This window comes from Python bivittatus, unplaced genomic scaffold, assembly GCF_059951505.1.
Source record: "Python bivittatus isolate LINGU-HERP-01145 unplaced genomic scaffold, Pbiv_v1 ctg000210_np1212, whole genome shotgun sequence".
NCBI classification, from domain to species: Eukaryota; Metazoa; Chordata; class Lepidosauria; order Squamata; family Pythonidae; genus Python; species Python bivittatus.
In genome coordinates this window covers 20007543-20027177 of record NW_028277053.1, presented here as the reverse complement: position 1 = coordinate 20027177, position 19635 = coordinate 20007543, and the positions used below count along the sequence as shown (strand labels likewise).

At 47.0% G+C, this 19635-nt stretch overlaps 2 protein-coding genes across 4 annotated transcripts; one reads left to right on the top strand and one right to left on the bottom strand.

Moving 5' to 3' along the window:
- Positions 1-55: 55 nt before the first annotated feature.
- Positions 56-13286, top strand: FBXL3 (F-box and leucine rich repeat protein 3). 2 transcript variants are annotated; one of them, XM_088139573.1, is made up of 4 exons: positions 56-664; positions 6029-6151; positions 8280-8451; positions 9867-13098. In XM_088139573.1, the coding sequence occupies exons 1-4, from the start codon at positions 263-265 to the stop codon at positions 10508-10510; spliced, it is 1341 nt and encodes a 446-aa protein (XP_087995699.1). In that variant the 5' UTR covers positions 56-262; the 3' UTR covers positions 10511-13098. The 2 variants fall into 2 exon arrangements, with proteins under 2 accessions (XP_087995699.1, XP_025027419.1); XM_025171651.2 differs by lacking the exon at positions 56-664 and adding an exon at positions 694-3624 and having other exon boundaries at positions 9867-13286.
- A 1303-nt stretch (positions 13287-14589) lies between these two features.
- Positions 14590-19512, bottom strand: CLN5 (CLN5 lysosomal BMP synthase). 2 transcript variants are annotated; one of them, XM_088139574.1, is made up of 4 exons: positions 18735-19512; positions 18446-18611; positions 17126-17351; positions 14590-16684 (listed from the first exon to the last, which is right to left on the bottom strand). In XM_088139574.1, exons 1-4 carry the CDS (start codon positions 18851-18853, stop codon positions 16173-16175), a joined length of 1023 nt encoding a protein of 340 aa, XP_087995700.1. In that variant the 5' UTR covers positions 18854-19512; the 3' UTR covers positions 14590-16172. The 2 variants fall into 2 exon arrangements, with proteins under 2 accessions (XP_087995700.1, XP_007435999.3); XM_007435937.3 differs by having other exon boundaries at positions 18446-19512.
- Positions 19513-19635: the final 123 nt, after the last annotated feature.

The following is a 19635-nucleotide window of genomic DNA, read 5'->3' as shown; positions in this document are numbered from 1 at the left end:
CCCGGGAGTCGGAGCAGGTTGTTTGCGCGGGGCGGGGCGGGCTGCGCCGCGCCGCGCATGCGCTGCCGCCGCCGCCATTTTGCCCGGGCGCGAAGTAAACAAGGCGAGCGCGGCCGGGGCTCTGCGCGGCGATCGGGGGGCGCGGGCCTCGCTGAGCCAGACGCGGCCCCCGATGGGGCGCGGGAGCGGGATCCGGAGGCAGCCGCAGCCGCACCGCCCGGGCCCGGGGTAGAGTCGCGGCCCGGAGGGGCGGGGGGTTGCCATGGCGACGCGGGAGGGGGGGGGCGGCGGCGCGCGCGGCCCCTCGCCCCGCCGCGGAGACGAGCCCCCGGCGCCCGCCCTGCGCGCGGCCCGCGGGAGGATGAAGCGGGCGGCGGGGCCGGAGGGCGGGCGCGGGGCCGGGGGCAAGCGGGGGCGGGCGGGGCCGGACTGGGGCGCGCTGCTGCCGGAGGTGTTGCTGCGCGTCTTCCAGCACCTGCCGCTGCTGGACCGCGCGCGCGCCTCGCAGGTCTGCCGCGGGTGGCAGCGGGCCTTCCACCTGCCGGAGCTGTGGCGCCGCTTCGAGTTCGAGCTGAGCCAGCCGGGCGCCCGCGCCACGCACCCCGAGCTCATCAAGCAGATCCTCAGGCGGCACGCCGGGCACCTGCAGTACGTCAGCTTCAAGGTGAGGCCGCGCTCCGTCCCCCGAAGCGCGCCCGCCCGCCCGCCCGCCCGCCGGCCGCGGGAAGCGTCTCCCCGAGAGAGAGGCCGGCGCCCCCTTCCGAGGCGGAGGTCCGAGGGCCCAGGCCGAGAGAGGATGGCGGCCGCTGGATGGGGGCGGTGAGGAGGCAGGAGGGGGACGGGAGCGGCGGGTAGAGAAAAAGCGGGCGAACAGCGGATGAGACGCTGGAGCCCGATCCCGGGACTGGGGAAGAGGTGGGCCCCGGCCGGTACCGCGGACAGAGAAGGGGTCTGTTTTGGGGGGTGATACGGACCACGGTACCGAAACATCACATTCTTGGGCCATTTGACGGCAGATGGAAGATGGATTTGGATTTAGAGCGGACAAAATTGGTGCTCCTGAAGCGTTCTGAAGAATATAAATAGCAAATCATGACTGGGAATGAGAACGGTAGTTCCTGAAGAGGAATTAACACATCGGACAAAAACTGCAAAATAGCGCGCGGCAGAAGAGAGGGAACTTCAGAGCAAGGCGGCAGGAGGCAAGCTGAATATTCCACCAGTTACGCTTGAAGAGAGAAGAAAATGAGACAGTGGGACCCTGCAGCAAGGTTAACCTTGCCTGTTCAACCACTCGTTCCCATGAAGCTGAATAGTCCGTGGTGATGCAGCCATCTGGAAATAAGATAGTGTTTGCACAGTCTGTTAAGATAGATGAAAGGTTTAACGAGGCTGTGGCTTATTAGTTAAAGGTTCACCTGAGATTTAGCATGCCACCCAAACCTGGACTTGCAACATTTTGATTTTCAGGAAACTGGATTTGAAACTCTGGCAAGCCTTGGCTTTAGATTCCAGTTTCTGCCAATCCAGAATGGCAGCTGTAGTGCATTTGGATGGCACAGAAAACCTCAAGTCTCCAACTCAGATAAATGAGCCCCATTTAGCAGGGGAAAGATACCTTTGTAAAACCCTTCCACAGCATAGTATGCCATGCCAACACTACCTGTCTTTTCCTAGAAAACCTGGATCTAATCAGCCCCTTGTGTTGCAGGATGTCATTCTCTTCCTTTGGTGGTTAAGGGAGGCAGACACAGGGTGAGGGCCGCTGCTCCGGTTGACACAAGCAGCAAAAATACCCAGTAACAATGGAACATCTTATTAGTCCCACCCGTGCATTGATCAAGTGTGACTGTCCTGGGAGTCCTTACACAGAGTTTGCGTTACAGTTTTGAAGTACTGTGCTCAGCTAGCAGAAGAGGTTACAGATCTTTTTGTACATTGTGGGTTGTGGCTCATCTCAGTGAATTGGTCCATTGTTTTATTTGAACAAGTAAATGTTAGGTTTGTTGGTTTGTTTTTTAATGAATAACATCATCTAAAATCTGAAAAATACCTTATTCGCAGGGCATTTTTGACCCTAACATCAAGACGTTTTGAATCCAAAAGCTTAAATTCAAAAAGTAAAATGATGCTGTCATGCCGCTCTGTGGCTTGGCCACATCTGGAATACTGTACACAGCAGCGTCCACCTTGGAGTAGCAAAGCAAAACAGGTGCCCTCTCATGGATGACTGGAATTGCCTGCTTAGAAGGGAGCAGAACCACTTCTAAGTATTTCAATCCTTCCCTAATTGTATTGTAATAGGCTGACAGACTACCTGATTGTTAAATTAATCAGCTGATGGGTTCAGGAGTTCAACCATTTAAGTCTGAGGTGGATGGGGAACCTTTGAAGACCTGGGGTTACAACTTGATCCCTCAACCTCATGGAGAAACACTGAACCCTGTTTGGTCATGTTATGATAGCATCAAAAGAGGGAGGGCTATGTTTTTCATCCTGTGTCTTGGGGGTGAGGTGGGGGGGCAGGAAGCTTCTGGTAGGCCAAGCAGGCCCAGCCTCATCTTTAAAACTTCCCAGCAGCCCCAAGGAGGCTTGAAGTTGTGCTGGCAAAATATTTCTCTTTGCTGATTAGTTTCAGCAGGATGATCTGTGTGCCGAGTAGATTGCCCATCCCTCGTCTGTGAGGGAAGGCACATTTTTTATTTAAAACACATTTTTATAATGCAGTATGGTTATGAAAAAGACTATTTAAAGATTCTTTTAAGAGCAAATAGAAGAATTTGTTTGATAAATTGTGAAGTATCTTTGTGCTCTAGTAGTATCTTAGACATCTGTATTTGGGTGTTGCCTTGGTGTATGTTATCTCTAAAGATTACTCTGTTTAAAGCTAAATGATTACTTAACCTTTTAATTTTGTGATAATCCTAATTATATATTGTGAGTCATGACTTCAAAAAAGGAACTGATAGTGAGTAGACCAAGAGCACAACAGTTCACATTTTGTTCAGCAGGCAGTTGTTAAATTATTTTTACATTTATGCTGAATTTGAGGAGGAATATTGAATATTTGCCACAATGGGTATTTCCTCTTGGTGTGAAGGAGACATTTACATAGTGAGTTAGTATTTTGTGTTGCCCAGGACAATAGAAGATATCTGAGGCATGTCTTTACCTTATCTAGTTCCTAATTCCTTCCAATCTCTGTCATGGTAAAGCCTTAACCAACTAAAACAACTGTGGAGCTGCTCATAATTCTAGTAATAAAAAACGGGGAAGGGGGGATGAGGAAAAAAAGGCCCCAGAACATGGTACAAAAATGTCATTTCCTCCCCAAATGTTTCCAGAGGATGGATGCCTCCTTCATGCCAAACAGGAAGTCATCTTCTGGTGTTCCTTTTCCGGTTTGGGCTGTGCAGTAGGTTGTACCAAATTCAGTAATTGCATGAGTAATTCATTCCAATTGAAGCACGTTTGAGCCAGATGGCATGTGGAGAAACCACCAGCTGGGAAGCTTCTGAGGACAGCCTCAGCCAAGGCCTAGAAATCCATCATCTAACACCTTTTACTACTGGAAGATTTCTGCAAGATGGGCAGTGGTCAAAGGAGCTGGTGGAATGGAGGCAGGTTGGTGTAGTATGCCAGAGCACCTGTGGGTTTATAAGCCAGAATGCCTTAAGCCAGTGTACCAGAGTGGAACCAGGCACCTTGGACTCTAGAGAGGCTGGGTTGAAGGTGACAGAAACACTGAACAGAAATGGGAGGTGTCCTGTGGACACGCAGTCTGTGCCGTAAGCTTTCCGGGAAGGTTTTGGACAGAAAGAGGAAAGATCGCTTTGTGTTCCATGTGAAAATGTGAGTTTAACTTGTGAATGAAATCTAATGATAAGACCACAGTCAACTTGTTAGGTGATTTTCAGCTGAGAAGGCAGGGGTCGATGCCACCTAAAGACAACTTTTCTGATAGTGCTGTTGAGGGGATTGAATACGTAGGTTTAGATGGAGGCATCTGAAGGTTTTGAGAACTACTTGCAGGCTCCAGGTAGGGAACCAGTGAATAGCATCATTACCTGACAGGATCACTCCTCTGAGAGATCTGTGGAGATGAAATATTTTTCCCAGCCTAATCAGGGCTAAGGGCATGGCTTCAAGACATCCTGGGCCTCAGCCTGAATCTGACCCATCCTCCTGTCCTTATGCCTGATGTTTCATCAACTTGATCTGTAGATTACTTCCTGGAAAAAGGAATGTTGAAATGGCCATGTTGATAGCCTAGTGGTTTGTAAATCTCCTGTTTGGAGGCCAGATGGCTAGGTGGATCCAGGTGTGGGATTGAAAGTGTGAGAACAGATCTGGAATGGTTGATAGGAAGGTTGCCCTTTGGATAATTGTGGAGCCTCCAGATGTAGTGACAAAGCAAGATCTTGTTGTGCTTTGAATCAACTCCTGGGATTTCTGATACCCTGATATGCATGTGAATTTCCAGCCAAAGAAGAAGAGCTCCCAGAAGCCATATTAGAATTTTCAGCTCTAGCAAATTGCTGTTGTGAACTTTTTCCTCCTGTAGCCACACAACTTGGACTGGGCAAGCCTTGTAGCATTGCTGGTAACAATTTCTGTGGGAGATTCCAGAAGGCAAGAGCTGTTGAGTTGGTTGAAACTGCTTTCCCACCTGCTTTGATTTTGGAGTAGAGGGAAATTCTGCAGTTGATGTTTTAAATAATCACCCACTGATACGAAAGAAAAAGTTGTTACAGGGATTAATGTGTAAACTTGGTGAAAGTTAATGTCCATTGAGGTGAGGAAAGAAGGAAACAGATTTTTTTTTCTATGCAATTGCCTGCTAAGTGAAAACTGTTGGTGACTGGGTCTGATGGATTAAGGTTGATCAGGCTTAGATGTGTTCATGTGCAAAACGTAAATAACCTTTTAGAACGTCTGAAGTTTATAGATGAGGGAAAGCACAGTGGGAACAAATAAAAAGGGACTGTGGGAACTGATGACTTGCCTTCTAAACCCCCAAAGGATCTTGCAGAAGCCCACAAAAAGAAGCACTAGAGAAGTACAGTCTTACTCTACATGAAGGCATAGAAAAATAGCTGAAAAGAGTCAGGGAGACAAGGTAAAGATCTGGGATACGTGTTCTCTGCTTTCCTAGCAATAGAGAGATTTACCCATTTTGCATCAAGTGAGTGAATGCCCATTGGCCTTGCCTATTTTCCATTCCTTGAAAAATGTGCCCTTTTTTTGGAAGACATAGCTTCCTTTTATATTTAAGTTCAAACCAGGACTGCTAACAGGGATTAAAGTTATTCACTGTTCCAGTTTCAAGGGGAAAAAACCCACAAATCATAGCTCGCCAATACAAGGGCAGGTGAATAACAGAAGAAGGAAAGGCAGAGAAAAGACTGGAGGCCCAATCTTAATTAATGATTTATGATTGCATATAAGCCGAGTTACTGTTTTGCTTCCCACGGAGCTAGTTGTTGTCCTGTACAACAAGTAGCATTTTGACCTAAAAGCATTGATAGCCAGCTCCTCATTTAGTTCTTAAGAGCTTAATATGTGAGTTCTATTATTAATGCGTTATGTATTATTCACCACGCACATGGGCGCGCACACACACCACAATAATCTAGGGAGGACTTTGCATACTGAGTACAGAGGGGGATGGAAAACCAAGCAAAATATGGCATAATGGAGAAAGCCTGCTTGGAATTACTGCCTGGAACCACATGTGTGAGGGTGGTGCCTTTTGTTGGTTTGTTTTAAGCCAGGAAGATCATCTGTGGCATTCTGTTGCAGATTCTGCTCCCGGTAATAAGTACCGCCACATCCTTAGGACGGCTTCCACATTCAGTATGACCTAAAATAGAGTTTCCTCATCTAGTGTCTCATAGCAAGAACAACATCAGCAGTCATGTTTTACTTCTTTTAGTTTATTTCTGGAGCACAAATACTTTCAGTCAACAGCAGAGTATATAGTGTTTGAAGTTATTTTTTATCCATTGACTCTTTTTTTTTCCCCCAGGTGGACAGCAGCAAGGAATCAGCGGAGGCTGCTTGTGATATCTTATCCCAGCTTGTGAACTGTTCTTTAAAAACCCTCGGACTGATTTCCACTGCTCGACCAAGTTTCATGGATTTACCAAAGGTACTGACCAGACTTCTAATCTGGTCTGATTTAAAATAAAAATCTTTAAAGTCAGTAACTTGCAGAAGTCCAGTCTGCTTGGTTACCAGTGAATCCGGAACAAATGTTGAAAGTGCTATCACAATCGTACCTTCTCTTCCAGACACAGAGAAGGAGGAGAGTCTGTGGTACCAAAAAATCAGAAGAAGTCTGGTAGTCCCTTTTCCAACTTTCCAACACACTTTATTCATTTATATCAGAAGTCAGTGCAATCAGTTCCAGCAGCAGCTCTTAGTCTGCCGCTCCTGGTGAAACTTAAAGAGAAACCATCCAGGTCTTGCAAGAACAAAACTGAGAAGGTGGCAAATCTGCCTGCCTCAAAGGTTGGATTTATAATCTGCCCTTTTTTTTTTTATTTCCGACGCTTGAGGCAGTTTACAATAAAAAAGACGAGTATAGAAATAACATTAATGCAATTGAAATTGAAACCCAAAATAAAATCAGTTGTTAAAATAATTAACAACTAAAGACTTGTCAAAGGAAGTGTGTTTTTACCATCTTCCAAACACTGTGAGAGAAAGAGCCAGACACACGATCTGTAACTTGGAAGCCATGCAGGAAAAGGCTTTCCCATCTCCCTGGGAGCTGAGCTTCTGGCTGCAGAGGCACCTCCAGAAGGGCATTTCCTGCTGAACAGGGTTATTGGGTGGAATCCTAGTGGGAGGAGCAGTCCCACCTCAATGCCAACACCTTAAAAGTTGTGAACAGACGCTTGTAGCTCTTTTAGTACAGGCATCACACCAGAGAACAGCCGAGTTGCCTTTTAGCACTGCAGTAGTCAAGAGCGGTTGCATCCAAGGCCTGCAAAATTGATGCTCAGGAAGGGCCACCGTGGGTGATGCCTGAGCCGTAAGTGGTGCAAGTCCTCACCAATGCTGTCCCCCAACAACGCCATGACAGTGGGAGATCCAGGAACACTCCCATCCTGTGGACCTGCTCCCTCTGGGGAGGTTGGCCCCATTCCTTCCATCCCAGAGTCCAGCTCTCTCCTCCCCAGCAACACCTCTGTCTTGTCGGGATTTAGCTTCAGAGGATTCTCCCTCACCCAGCCCATTATTAAAATTGGAATCGGACGGTGAGAAGTGAAGTCATCCCTCTCCTCCCAAGCCCTGGATGGCCTCCTGGTGGTTTCACATGGATGTCAACCAGCAGAAGAGACCAGATAGACATTGAACTGTGGTTTCGTGGCACCACCTTCTGGGCGCACGCTGACAGGGAGGCCTGGTGCTGCTGCCAAAGAGCCCCCACTGGCCTGCACCCGTCAGCAGGATCCCACGATCAGCACTCTTGGAAGCTGCCAGGACAGCCCTCCTGCATCTGGCTTCTGGGCTGGGCGACCAGGATGGTCAAATTTATTCTGCCCTGTACTAAATTTACATCCTCCCCTTTCTTCCCTTTTCTGACTGGACTGGATTGTAGTTCAGTGAAGGAAACTCTAGTTACTAGCAGCCAAATGTGTAGGTCTGGTCTGGCTCCAGCGTTCTGAGCAGGCTCTCTGTACAGCTCTGGCTGAAAAGCTGGGAACCAGCCTGTTGGTATTCTCTCGTGTAGTGGGACGGGTGTCTGTGGATTTAATAAACTGTGGAGAGCAGAGGGTTGGAAGAGAAATTGAACCCCGGTCCCACCAGGGAGGAAGAGACATTCTTTTTTCTGTCACTGCATCCTGTTTGTCTTACTGCCCTGGGAACTCTCCATTTCTTAAAATCTTTTCTTAACCAGTTTGTCTGTCACTTTGTTTCTTGGTTCCCCTTTTTATTTTCATGAATGTTAAAATAAATTGAGAGCTTAAAACCATGCACTCACTCAGATCCGAGTTAATCTGTTGAGAAGTATTGTCTAATAAAATGCATTGTTAAATTTTGCTATCTAAAAAGTTACCAAAGCATTTCCTAAATATATTGCTTTGTGAAGTCTCCTGATAAATATTACTAAATAGAATTGGTCTTTTTTAGATCAGTATAGTACTGCTGAGAAGCATGGTGGTACTTCAGACTTGTTGAGCTGCTCTTGTTTGCTGTGGATAAGCTGCATTTTATAATGTGGTTATTAAGTTTCATTTCTCGATTTCAGTGTTTTCTCCTTTTTACAGTCACACTTTATCTCTGCCCTGACTGTGGTGTTTGTAAACTCCAAATCCCTTTCTTCACTCAAGATAGACGATACACCAGTAGATGATCCATCTCTCAAGGTACTGGTGGCTAACAACAGTGATACTCTAAAACTATTAAAGATGAGCAGTTGTCCCCATGTTTCTCCAGCAGGTAAGTTTGTTTTCAGAATAGCATGATGGATATTTTGAATTAGTGTCTACAGACAACTTGTACCTGCAATTTCCAATAACTCAGAATGGTCCGCACACCTTTTCTTCACTAAGTTAGCATCTCCTGAGCTGACCCAAACGTCTGGTTGCAATGTTGTTTTCTTGGCACCTATGTGGGAGGAGTTTGTATTGCTTTCTTTTGGAATGCGATTTCCTGGTGGTTTCTCATCCATAAACTAACCAGGAGTAGCCATGTTTAGTTTCTCAAGATCAGCTGACACCTGCATGACACTTCTGTCTGAGACCGCCTTTGGTACCTTTAGTTATATCAGAACGGTATGACTAGAATATAAACTGTGTGAGATAATATTGCAGTCCGTATTAATGGAGAAGTAAATAAATTCAGCCGTGCATTGGGATGTAAATACGCGCTGTTCGCTCCTGTTGGACTAGAGTAACTTAACTTAAATATGCTACCATGGGTACTCCTTAGTTTGCAGAAGAAGCATTTAGTTATCGGAAATACTTTACTTATCTTCATCATTTTTATTCTGATCTTCCCAATAATCAAAGTTCTCTGGGCAGATTAGAGAATTACTCAAACAATTTAAATCTTTTTTTTTTCAAAAGTAAAACGATGAGAACAGAGTTTTTGTTTGAAATGTAGGGTTGGGCTGCGTTACACAGCAGTAAAAGCATGAAATCATTTAGGCTATAACAAGCACTTACCTAAATGCCATTATTATTTATGAGCAGGCTGTTTCCCCTCCTTTCCCCAAGCCCACACCTTCCAACGAGAGGCAGCAAGTGCCGCATAATGTCCCCAGAATCTCATTATTGGAGTTAGATATTCTCCATAAAGGTGGATGGAAACCTGAACGTGATGAGCACCTCAGCCGCAGCTCTTTTGAAATCGGACGAAACAGTGACGTGTCTGCCGTGTTGCTGCTTCCTTCCCCAGTCACTGAAATGGATCACTTGGGCAGCTTATTCAAGCGTATCTGGCAGAGCTTTTGCTTCCACGACACGTGATTCCTGCCACTGGCAAAAGGCTTTCCTGAATAGTGTGCTCCAAATGACTCATAGCTTCTGGCAAAGGAGCAATTGTTATTTTATTATTTTAGAAATAGGTGGGGGTTTTTTAGTTAATGAATCTTACGTTGAAAGTATATTCAACATAAAATAAATTTTACTGTATGACTAAAATCTAGATCTATTAACGGGTTTAATTGCCATGGTAACATTCCAAGTCAGCTTTGTTATCACAAATGAAGAAATGCTTCAGACCTCAGCATGATTCTTGTTTCCAAACTAGTCAAGTTTTCAGTTTTTGTATTTAGTTTAGCACGTGTATTTCTTTTCTATGACAAGCTGGATGTGAATTTATATATACTGATATTTTATTTGCTTCTCTAGGAATCCTCTGTGTGGCTGACCAGTGCCACGGCTTACGAGAGCTGGCATTGAATTACCATTTGTTAAGTGATGAGCTCCTTCTTGCTTTGTCTTCTGAAAAACATGTCAGATTAGAACATTTGCGCATTGATGTAGTCAGTGAAAATCCAGGACAGACACACTTCCACACTCTTGAGAAGAGCAGTTGGGATGCTTTCATCAGACATTCCCCTAAAGTGAATTTAGTTATGTATTTTTTCTTGTATGAAGAAGAATTTGATCCATTCTTCCGATATGAAACTCCAGTCACGCATCTTTATTTTGGGAGATCAGTCAGCAAAGAAGTGCTTGGCCGGGTTGGAATGACATGTCCTCGGCTGGTTGAACTGGTGGTGTGTGCCAATGGATTACGGCCACTGGATGAAGAATTAATCCGCATTGCGGAGCGCTGTAAGAACCTGTCAGCCATTGGCCTCGGAGAATGTGAGGTCTCCTGTAGTGCCTTTGTGGAGTTTGTGAAGATGTGTGGCCACCGCTTGTCTCAGCTGTCTATCATGGAAGAGGTGTTGATTCCTGACCAGAAGTACAGCTTGGAACAGATTCATTGGGAGGTGTCCAAACATCTTGGGAGAGTTTGGTTTCCAGATATGATGCCCACGTGGTAGAGCCTCTGAAGCAGACAAGGGCATGTGGGGCAACCCCTGCGATTGGGCCAACCTCCTGGCAGCTTAATCATATAAGCTTCTTAATGATCCTAGGATCCGTCAAGCGTTGTAGAAAATCAATGTACTTTTTAATGCTGGTTTCTAAGATCCAGGTGTAAGAAGTGGTAAGGGAAGAACCGAAGATGTTCTAAAACACATGTTCACATAATTTTTTTATAGTTTGCTTTTTTCCAACAAGACAGATGCTGATATATGTAGAGGTTGACATGTGTTTACATATTCAGATGCTGTAGTTCCAAATCTTGCTCTGATAATGACAGTATTTTAGTCTGATTCTTGGAAATATTACTGTGACTGATGTAAGGGGTATACGGTATATCACTTTTGTTACATAATCTTGGAAGCTGCAAACATTACCCAGGTTTGTCGAAGGCTTTCACGGCCGGCATACGATGGCTGGCGTGGGTCTTCCGGGCTGTGTGGCCGTGTTCTTGAAGTTCTGTTTCATAACGTTTCGCCAGCACCTGTGACCGGCATCTTCAGAGTGCAGGAGCACAGACAGGAGCAGTTCTCTCTGTGCCATTACCCAGGTTGTATAACAATGAATTGCTTCAAGTGCAGATTTGTAATTTGAGATCCCAAACCATAACTGTGGGCTGTTTGGTGTTTCTATAACATTATAAATATAGAGCCACAGGACAAGGTAGCTGGGCATACTTGTATGTGGAAAATGTAAGTATTTGCTGCTTATTAAATCTCTCCAGAAAATCTAGTGGTATGTAAATTATTAGCAGTGTTTTCTCCAAAGTTTCTTTTTTTTTTTTTTCCTCTACAGTTTTTAAAATGAAAATGAAATAATTGTAGGGCAATAAAGTCTATAATAGACATGCTTTAAGGTATTACTAAAGCCTAGGAAGCTAAAATATTTTGCTTTTTGCAGCTCCAGATCCACAGCATGACAGGAAGCCTCTTTTTGCCATGCAAAGCCCAGTTCCAGCCCAGCTGTACAGCACAAAGGGGGCTCCTGGTGCGCCACAGCTCTGGGGCTTTTTGCTTTGTGTAGCCCCAGAGCCGCAGCACACCAAGAAGCCCCTGAGCCAGAGTGTATTCTTTCCCCAGCCTTCCTGAACTCGCGCTGCACTGCAGCACCCACCCCCACCCCAACTTGCGCGCACCCTGTGCTGGCCCTCCCAGGCCGCCTCCACCCCCCCACCCTCTGTGGCACCCTTGGGCTCCTTGCCAGTGACTCCTGCCTCTTCCCGCTTAACGACCCACTCATCTTGGGTTTACGACAGCAACTGGGACTGTGCAGATTGCCGTCACTAAGCAATGCGGTCAGGTGACATCACGCTGTGCAACCGCATCGCTTAGTAACAGAAATTCCAGTCCCAGTTGTGAGTGTTAGTTGAGGACTACCAACTTGTAGGCCAAAATAAGTTCTTCACCAAAACGAGTTCATTAAAGAAATACAAGGTATGGTGTTCCTTCCCACCACACCCTTCATTTGGAGTCTGTATATAAAACAAATTTCACAGCAGTTATAATCTTAGTGGTAAAATATAAAAAGAGAAGCAATGGGCTGAGCAAGTGAACAGGTTTAGCAGGTTTTGCCCTCCTATATTAAATACGCTGTTTGAAGAGAAACACGGCTTTGTTAAAATGGTTAGGACTCGACAGAACAGTGTTACTTGTTTCTCCAGAAATACTCTGGGGTCAGATGGATATTTTTGGCAGCTGTTTCTGTATATGTATTCAGATAGAATTAATTCTAGATTTCAAACTTTTGTTACATATTACAAAAAAGACTGGCTTTCCCAATATGATTTTTATATTTTGATCCTCTTGTAATTAGAAAATCAATCATTGTTACTCTGTGAAATGCAGATATTTGGCTGCAAGTGTATTATTCTAAGGTGACTTGCTTGCATTGGACTGGGCCCATAATGTGAAAGCAGCATGATTTTGTGAAGATATGTGCCTGACAGCCATGTAGTAGGTAACTGTGATTAGAATTTAATGTAGCACTCCATGTCTTTCTGATCTGAAAATGTACTTAGTCCTGGTTGGTTGGTTGGTTTTTTTAAAGAAGACAAAAATAAGTTTACTTGTTTCCATAATTGGGCATGATTCATCTCCTTGTCTGTCTGCATATGCATGTTTTAACAGCTCCAAGGAAGGAACACTAAAAACTGTTTGGGGGAGGCTTTAGCCGTGAGTTGCCTCACCACCAAAAGATTTTCTGGGAAGTGAATATCCTTTGCCACAAGAAGGCCGCTTTCCTATCTCTGGCCAGCTGTGTCTGAGAGGGGACTGCCTGGCAGCTTGTTTCTACAAATGGGACGTACGCATTTTGCTGTAATTGGGGAGAATGCTAGAGTTACGCTGTTAAATTGTTTTTCACTCCCTTGCCCTTTCTTTTAACTCTGGCACTTCCAGAACTTGAACTGGGCACGCTGCTCACCTGGAACCATTTTTCTTTTGCTGTGTTAAATTTCTGTGAAGGGCTTGGCAGTTTTGAATAATTTGCATTAAATCAAGGGAAATAGCATTAAAAAAAAAACAAACCTACTGAATTGATGTATCACAGTTCTGTTAGGTATTTCTTGACTGTTTTAGTCATTCTACTCCTGTTCCTTGATGGCTGGCTGTGCCACGGAGTGAATGGTGCTGTGTCGGGCCCCTTTGTGGCCGCGAGTCTTAACAAGACCAGACAGTGGCATCTCCTCGGGCTCTGCCTTGGTGTTGCTCATCCTCTGGAACAACCAACACAGCTGCTCCTCAGAGGACTTCTCCCAGCCACATGCACCCTCAGCTGCTTAACGGTGCTGCTGCCAGGCGCGGTGGGGCTCAGCTCTCCAGGGCACCCTCTCCGAGGGCTGCGCCCAGCCTGTCCTGCAGAGGCTGCAAAGAACCGAACAGCAGCTCCAACTCCTGCCGAGCCCCAACTATGACCACGGGCACCTCCCCAACAGCACAAGTAGGTGGCAGAAGAAATGCTGCAGCTCCGACTTCTTTGTGGGGCACGTCCTGCCTCTCTAGTGCAGCTGGGTTGCCTATGGAGAAAATAACCCAAGACTGCCTGAATGAGGGCTTACTAAGCCGGATTTGATGTCTTCTGAGAAAAAAACTGCAGGAGGGAAGCACGAGTTTTCAGATTCCAAACCCTAACATAGAGCTCATTCTGGGCAAGCATCTTTTGTTTCAAAAAGTGGTATGCAATTCAGCAAAGTTTCTTCCAGTTTCTTGGCAATGCCCATTGCTTACCCTTCTGAAAGTAGGAGAGGGCTAAAAGGCTTTAGCAAAAAGTGTGATTCTTGTCTAAGTTCCTGTTCTGAACAAGGGTCCAAGAGAGGAAAGGGCTCTTTTAGTATTATGGAATTGGGGTTCAGGGTTCAGGGTATGAGTGGACTTGAGAACTTCTCAGAAATGCGTAGGATGACCTCTGCTTGAAGCTACCAATCCCCAAGTCCTACTGGTTCTTTTTTGTCTCTCTCCACCTGTACAAAAAAGAGGAATGAGAAATTACCCAGCAAAAGCACTTGTAGTTGGCTCAGTTTGTAAGCCTTATTGTGTGTTTAATTATTAATTATGTTTTGATTAATTTGATTAATTATTTTGAATAATTATCAAGTTTTATAATTATCAAATTATCCATTAAGGTATTTTACCTCATAGGAAGATTCTCTGGCTAGAAATTAAGCTGGGAACAGGGAATCTAAAAATGCAAGATGAAGTCACTGAAACATTCATTTTATAATCATACATGGAAGAGTTCTCTTTCCAACTAGGCAAACAGTTTTAATACCCATTAAAATGGAATATTGTAATGCATAAAACTGCATTACAGTTTTGATTCATCTTGTCTAGCTTAAGAGAAAAAAGGGATCCTTAGCAAAAACAAGAAAGTAAGAAAAAAAGAAAGTGCCAGGCATTATTTGTGCATTTCTTTTCTAGCTAAATTAGAATCTGATGGAAAAAATACTAATTACTACTACTACTACTACTACTACTCCTGAACACATCTAGCAAAGGCTCTTGTCATCATAAAACACTGGTCTAGCAAAGATAGAACCCAAATGTATCTTGAAGCCATTTATTTTTCATGATCAAAGAATGATTTAGTCTGTCAGCTGAATGATTGCAAGAATAGTCTTTACAGATAATCATCATTTAGCGACTGTTTGCAGTGATGACAGTGATGAAAAAGTAACATTACAACCAATCCTCGCATTTACAACCTTCACAGGAATCATGGTTTCCCTTAGCAACTGCTAAGTTGCCAGTCCCAATTGTGGTTGCTAAATGAGGACTACCTGTATTTCCAGTGGCAAATACAGTTCCTGGTCCTGAGCAACAGAGCAAGGGTGCGCTCAGTTTCCATTCGATGAGAAGGAAAGGAGCCTTCAAGAACTAAAGCTGTTGTGCTCAGCAGTCTTCTTCTGGAAGAGCTATCAGAAAACAACCTTGGGGTGCCTTTTACACACAGCATGAAATACGGAATGATGCTTAATACAAACAAAGGTATAGGTGAAAAATATTTCCAAAGAACGCAGGTACTTTTGTTTTACCATCAATTTTCCACAAAAAATATAGACTTCAATTCCCTGCTCTAGTTTGAAAAAGAAGCACCACAAATCTGTTGGCTATTGCCAGGAAAAAAGTCAAAACTTGGGAAAGCTGGGCTGTGTAGCCCTTGTGCCGGGTGGCCTCTGGCAAGTAGTTAAGGCTTTTCAGCACAGGTTTCTTCATGGTCCCCTGACGCACGAGAGCTGGGATGTATTTGTGGTTGCCACACAGAGACAGGAAAACCCTGAGCAGTGATGGAATCACTAAACCATTACAGCTCCCAGGCTCTTCCTCACAAATGATCACCTAAGAAGGACTGCAGGATTTGCACGTGTGCAAAGGGTCAGGATTGCTGTGGCAAGCTTCCTAGCTTTGGAGCTCAGTGAGAGGTTAGAAAGGATGTGGATGACACAATGCAGTTGTTAATCCATGCCAAATATAGATGACTGGCTGCACGGAAGTTTACATCTGTCCATATACACATATAGGTAAACAAACACAGGCTTACCAACTGAATTATAAGCATAGAAGGCCTGTGTTAAAACCCGTTGTACCATATGTTCTTGTGTGTAGTATTCCTGAATACTACGTATATTTGTTCAGGCATGTATTTTAATTCAAACATTATAGGATCAATTTTTCAGTCTTCCCCTACAGGGAAGACTTTACTTGCTTGCTTTTGTCTGCAAAATTGTCCACTGCTAACAGGTTCAAGGCACCTTTGCTTTGAATTTTGCAGCTATCCATCCAACTTTCTATAAACTTTCAACATTTGCCATTCAAAAAATGAACGTTCATCAAGGAAAAGAGATGCACAATTATAGCAACTTCTCTAATGCTCCCCACCTGTATTAGGCTACAATTCTAATCATCCACAGCCGCTGATCCTCTTTCTTGCTTATAATCCTGCTACACTGCCATTCACCGAAGCGTGATTCCACCCGGCCATACCATAACAGAGGTCTGTTGGAAACGAGCAGCTAGTTAAAGACCTGGTTAAAGCTGCTCTGTTCTTACGCTGCATAAAAACAGAGCTTGGGTCAGGCGGTGCCCATCTTACGAGAGGACTCAGCCCACCAAAACAAAAAGGCAAGAACTACATATCAAGCTTGGTAGCATTTGAGTTAGGCAATGGGATTTCTTCATACGCGATTTTCACGTAAGGATATTTCATGGGCAAAAACCAGTATTCCAGATTATAAAACAAGTAAAACTGATGATCTAGAACAACCTCCTCAAGTATTTTCAACAGGTTAAGGAAGAATTCCTTCACTGAGTGATACGGTTTGAAGGGCAAGTAGAAATTTCTAATAGCTAATGCCAGGGATTTGTTTCCCACTGGTCCGAAGAGAGTAGTTTCATTGCCCAGGCAAGTGGGTTCTCCGCTGAAGAGAGTGATGGTTGTGTAATTGGTCTGGATCCTCTTGAAAACGGCCCCCAGCTCAGCCAGCTTCTGGTAGGTCCTCAGTACAAATTTGGAGCATTCATACGCCTCAAACCAAACACGGCCGTGGTCTTCTGGGCTGCTCTTGACTGCCCAGGTCTCATAGTAAATGCCAGTTTCATTGTCGTATTTCACCCATTTCGCCATTTGATTGAATATAGCTCCTAAAGCAGAAAAAAGGCACCATTATATTTTAGGAACTTATTTGCACAACTGCGCAGACTCCATTCTACAAAATAATCCATACCCAGGGGAAAAAAAGGATTTGCAACTTCATTATTATGCTGATTCTTTTGCTATTTTGCAGAATCGTGTTTTATTTTTGCTAATTCATCTGCCATCATCTGCAAACGCTTACATATTTGGTTATAAAGTCCAGAACCTCATAATTTATTAAATAAAAAGACACTGCTCAAACTCAAAAGACTAGAACGCTGTGCTCGTCATTTTATTCAGGGACTCCAGAAAAGAACAGAATGTAAATTGCCAATAGCACACAAGTCTTTTCATCTACCTTGCTCACATCACACAACATGGGCCAATTAACAATTGTAGAACAGGAGTTGCAGGCAGCCACTCATCTATGGTGAGTTACCCCTGATTACCTGAAATTGTAGCCACCTGGACCAGGGTCCCATTCTCCTTCCAGTGGGCGTCATCAATGCCTTCATAGAAACAGGCCGCCCCCTGGTTGCACCAGAAGGGGGCTGGGGTATCAGGCCGCAGGTGTGGGAAGGTGCAGTTCCCAAGCTGGAAAAGCTCGTACCACTCCATTGTGTAGTTCTTCCCAGTCGCAGAGCTCCTGAACCCCACAGCGTCGTGCATAATTTTCTGGGAAAGGAAGCAAACAATGGACGGTAGGAGGGGTGGGCTAGGATCCCTGTGCCCAGACTAGAGTAGCCAGGCGATAAATAGTCCATCAGGGGCTTTAAAAGCTGCAAGGCTCTGAGGATACAGCGCGGGTCCCTGTGAGCCCAATTTAACACAACCAGTGCTTTGTTCTTCAAAAAAATGCTCGTGGCTTTCCTCCGCGAGGTGTAGTTGCACCCTTTGCTGACCCCAGCGCCCTGCCCCCATCTTTCCTAACCTTTGGCTCCACTGACCTCCAAGAGATCTGAGAGCCACTTGGGCTGAGAGGATGCCCGACAGGATGGCACAACTGGTGCCAAGGTGTGGCTTTGGCTGATCAATTTGGCAGATTCGCACAACGTGAATCCAACCCTCCTTAGGATTTTCTACAACATGTGAACGCAGCCACCCCATAAGAGTAGCAGTACCCCCTCCCCCCGCCGGGTCCGGACCCCAAGCCTCCGTTTTCTGGCCAAACGCAGCCCCCGGAAAGGGCTGAACAGGGGCCTCCTCCGCGTAAGGAAGGCGAGCCTCTCGCCTGGCTCCCCCTCCCCGCACGCTGCCCCAGGAGCTGGGACCCAGGGAGGAAACAGGCGTGCAGCAAAGGAACCGGGCGGAGGAGCAGCGAGTGGGTGGTCCCCGGAACGCCCTGCTGCACCGGACGGCTGGAGCGGCCTCCAGAAGCGGCTGGCTCCGAAGGGCCGGGAGAGCAGCCCGCCCCAGCACTTCGCACAACTGGCCAGCTTAACGCAAAGCGACTCTTGGACACCTTGACTTCCTAGGAGAGGAAGGGAACCAGTGCCAGAATCCAACAACTGACACTAGTCAGGAGAACTTCTTTTTCACTCTCCCTGAAATTTGCTGTTCTAAACGTATGTCGGTAGAAGTTTTTCAGCCACAAGTCGAAAACCTCGGGGCTCCTTGGAAAGCAGTGCGCAACGCTCCCCGGAGGCGCTCGGCCCGGCCGGGGGAAAGCGCGTCCGGGAAGTGGAAGCAGCGTCACTTCGGTCGCGAGACACGGCTGCGATCGGAGGGGAAGGGGAAGGGAAGGGAAGGGGAAGGGGAAGCGGCTCTACCAAGCGGCCAAGAAGGCCTCCGTATCTGAATTCCCAGACGGGGGCCTGCAAGCGGTACACGTCCAGGACGTCCGTCTCCCGCATCTCCGGGAGGGCAGAGCCGGTCGGGCAGAAGGCGTACCGCGCCCGGCAGAAGGGGTCCGCCCGGGGCCGCCCAGCGAAGCGCCTGCGGGCAAAGAGGGGCGTCACCTGGCGGGGCAGCGGCTCTCCGGCGGCCTCGCTGCGCCCGACGCGCCGCAGCAGGAACCGGCGGAGGCGCCCCCGGAGCCGCTTCTGCCCCGATACTCGCCTGTAGGGGACCGGCCAGCGGCCCTGGCCCGAGCAGACCCCCGCCCTGCCGGCGGGCGGCAGCGGCAGCAGCAGCAGCAGCAGCAGCAGCAGCAGCAGCGCCGGCGGCCCCGTCCCCATCGCCGTCCCCGTCCCCGTCCCCGTCCCAGGCGCGCGGGAGGCCAGGCCCGCCCCCGTCGCTCGCCGTCAGCTGATCCGGCCCCGCGGCCACGTGACCGGGGAGCGGGCGCGGGCGGGGGCGCGCCTGGCCCGCCCGGGGTTCGGCGGCGTCCGGGCCTCCCGGAGAGCCGCCTGCCCGCAGGGAGGCTTTCCGGGGCGCAGCGCTCCGGCTCGCCCTTGGCGCCCCTCGGCCCGGCGCGGCCCGCCTCGTCCTTCCTGCCCGCCAGAGGCGCGCCGGGCTCCCGCTGCCCGGAAGTCCTTTCCCCCGGCTCTGCCTCCTCTGGCCGCGGAGGGGGAGAGCCCCGCGCCCCTCTTTTCAAGCCAGGCTCCCGGAGGCTGCTACGAAAGTCTGCGGCCGTTTTGTGCCGCCACAGGATTGTCAATCACCCGGCGCCACAGGCGTTTCGCTGCTTTTCATCCAAAAGTTTCCCTCTAGGAGTAAATTCTGAAATACTGTACCTAGATAATTTGGAGTAAGGAGCAGTCTACCGGCCGTAGAAAACAAGCCGGGTGATGAGCTTTATGCAGCCTGAATGTTTGCATTGCAGAAGAACCTGGACCGGGTGCTAACACTGTTTGCCTTGCCTTTCCTCCCCTCCCTAAATAGGATAGGCACCCTAGCTAAATGGATTTAATTCAGAAAATATCCGAATTTTATTGGAATTCAGACTCTGCAGTTCCGCTGGCTTCATCGCTGTTTCCCTTGGACTGTGTTCCTAAGAAAGATCTCAGAAATAAATGAG

Excerpts from the sequence above, each read along its gene's own strand:
- FBXL3 (XM_088139573.1), top strand. The coding sequence starts at position 263 with ATGGCGACGCGGGAGGGGGGGGGCGGCGGCGCGCGCGGCCCCTCGCCC. Across the intron at positions 6,152-8,279 it reads GTTTCATGGATTTACCAAAG|TCACACTTTATCTCTGCCCT; the intron begins GTACTGACCAGA and ends TCCTTTTTACAG. Across the intron at positions 8,452-9,866 it reads TCCCCATGTTTCTCCAGCAG|GAATCCTCTGTGTGGCTGAC; the intron begins GTAAGTTTGTTT and ends TTGCTTCTCTAG.
- CLN5 (XM_007435937.3), bottom strand. The coding sequence starts at position 18,853 with ATGGGGACGGGGCCGCCGGCGCTGCTGCTGCTGCTGCTGCTGCTGCTG. Across the intron at positions 17,352-18,445 it reads GAGGCCTTCTTGGCCGCTTG|AAAATTATGCACGACGCTGT; the intron begins GTAGAGCCGCTT and ends TTCCTTTCCCAG. Across the intron at positions 16,685-17,125 it reads CCAGGTGGCTACAATTTCAG|GAGCTATATTCAATCAAATG; the intron begins GTAATCAGGGGT and ends TTTCTGCTTTAG.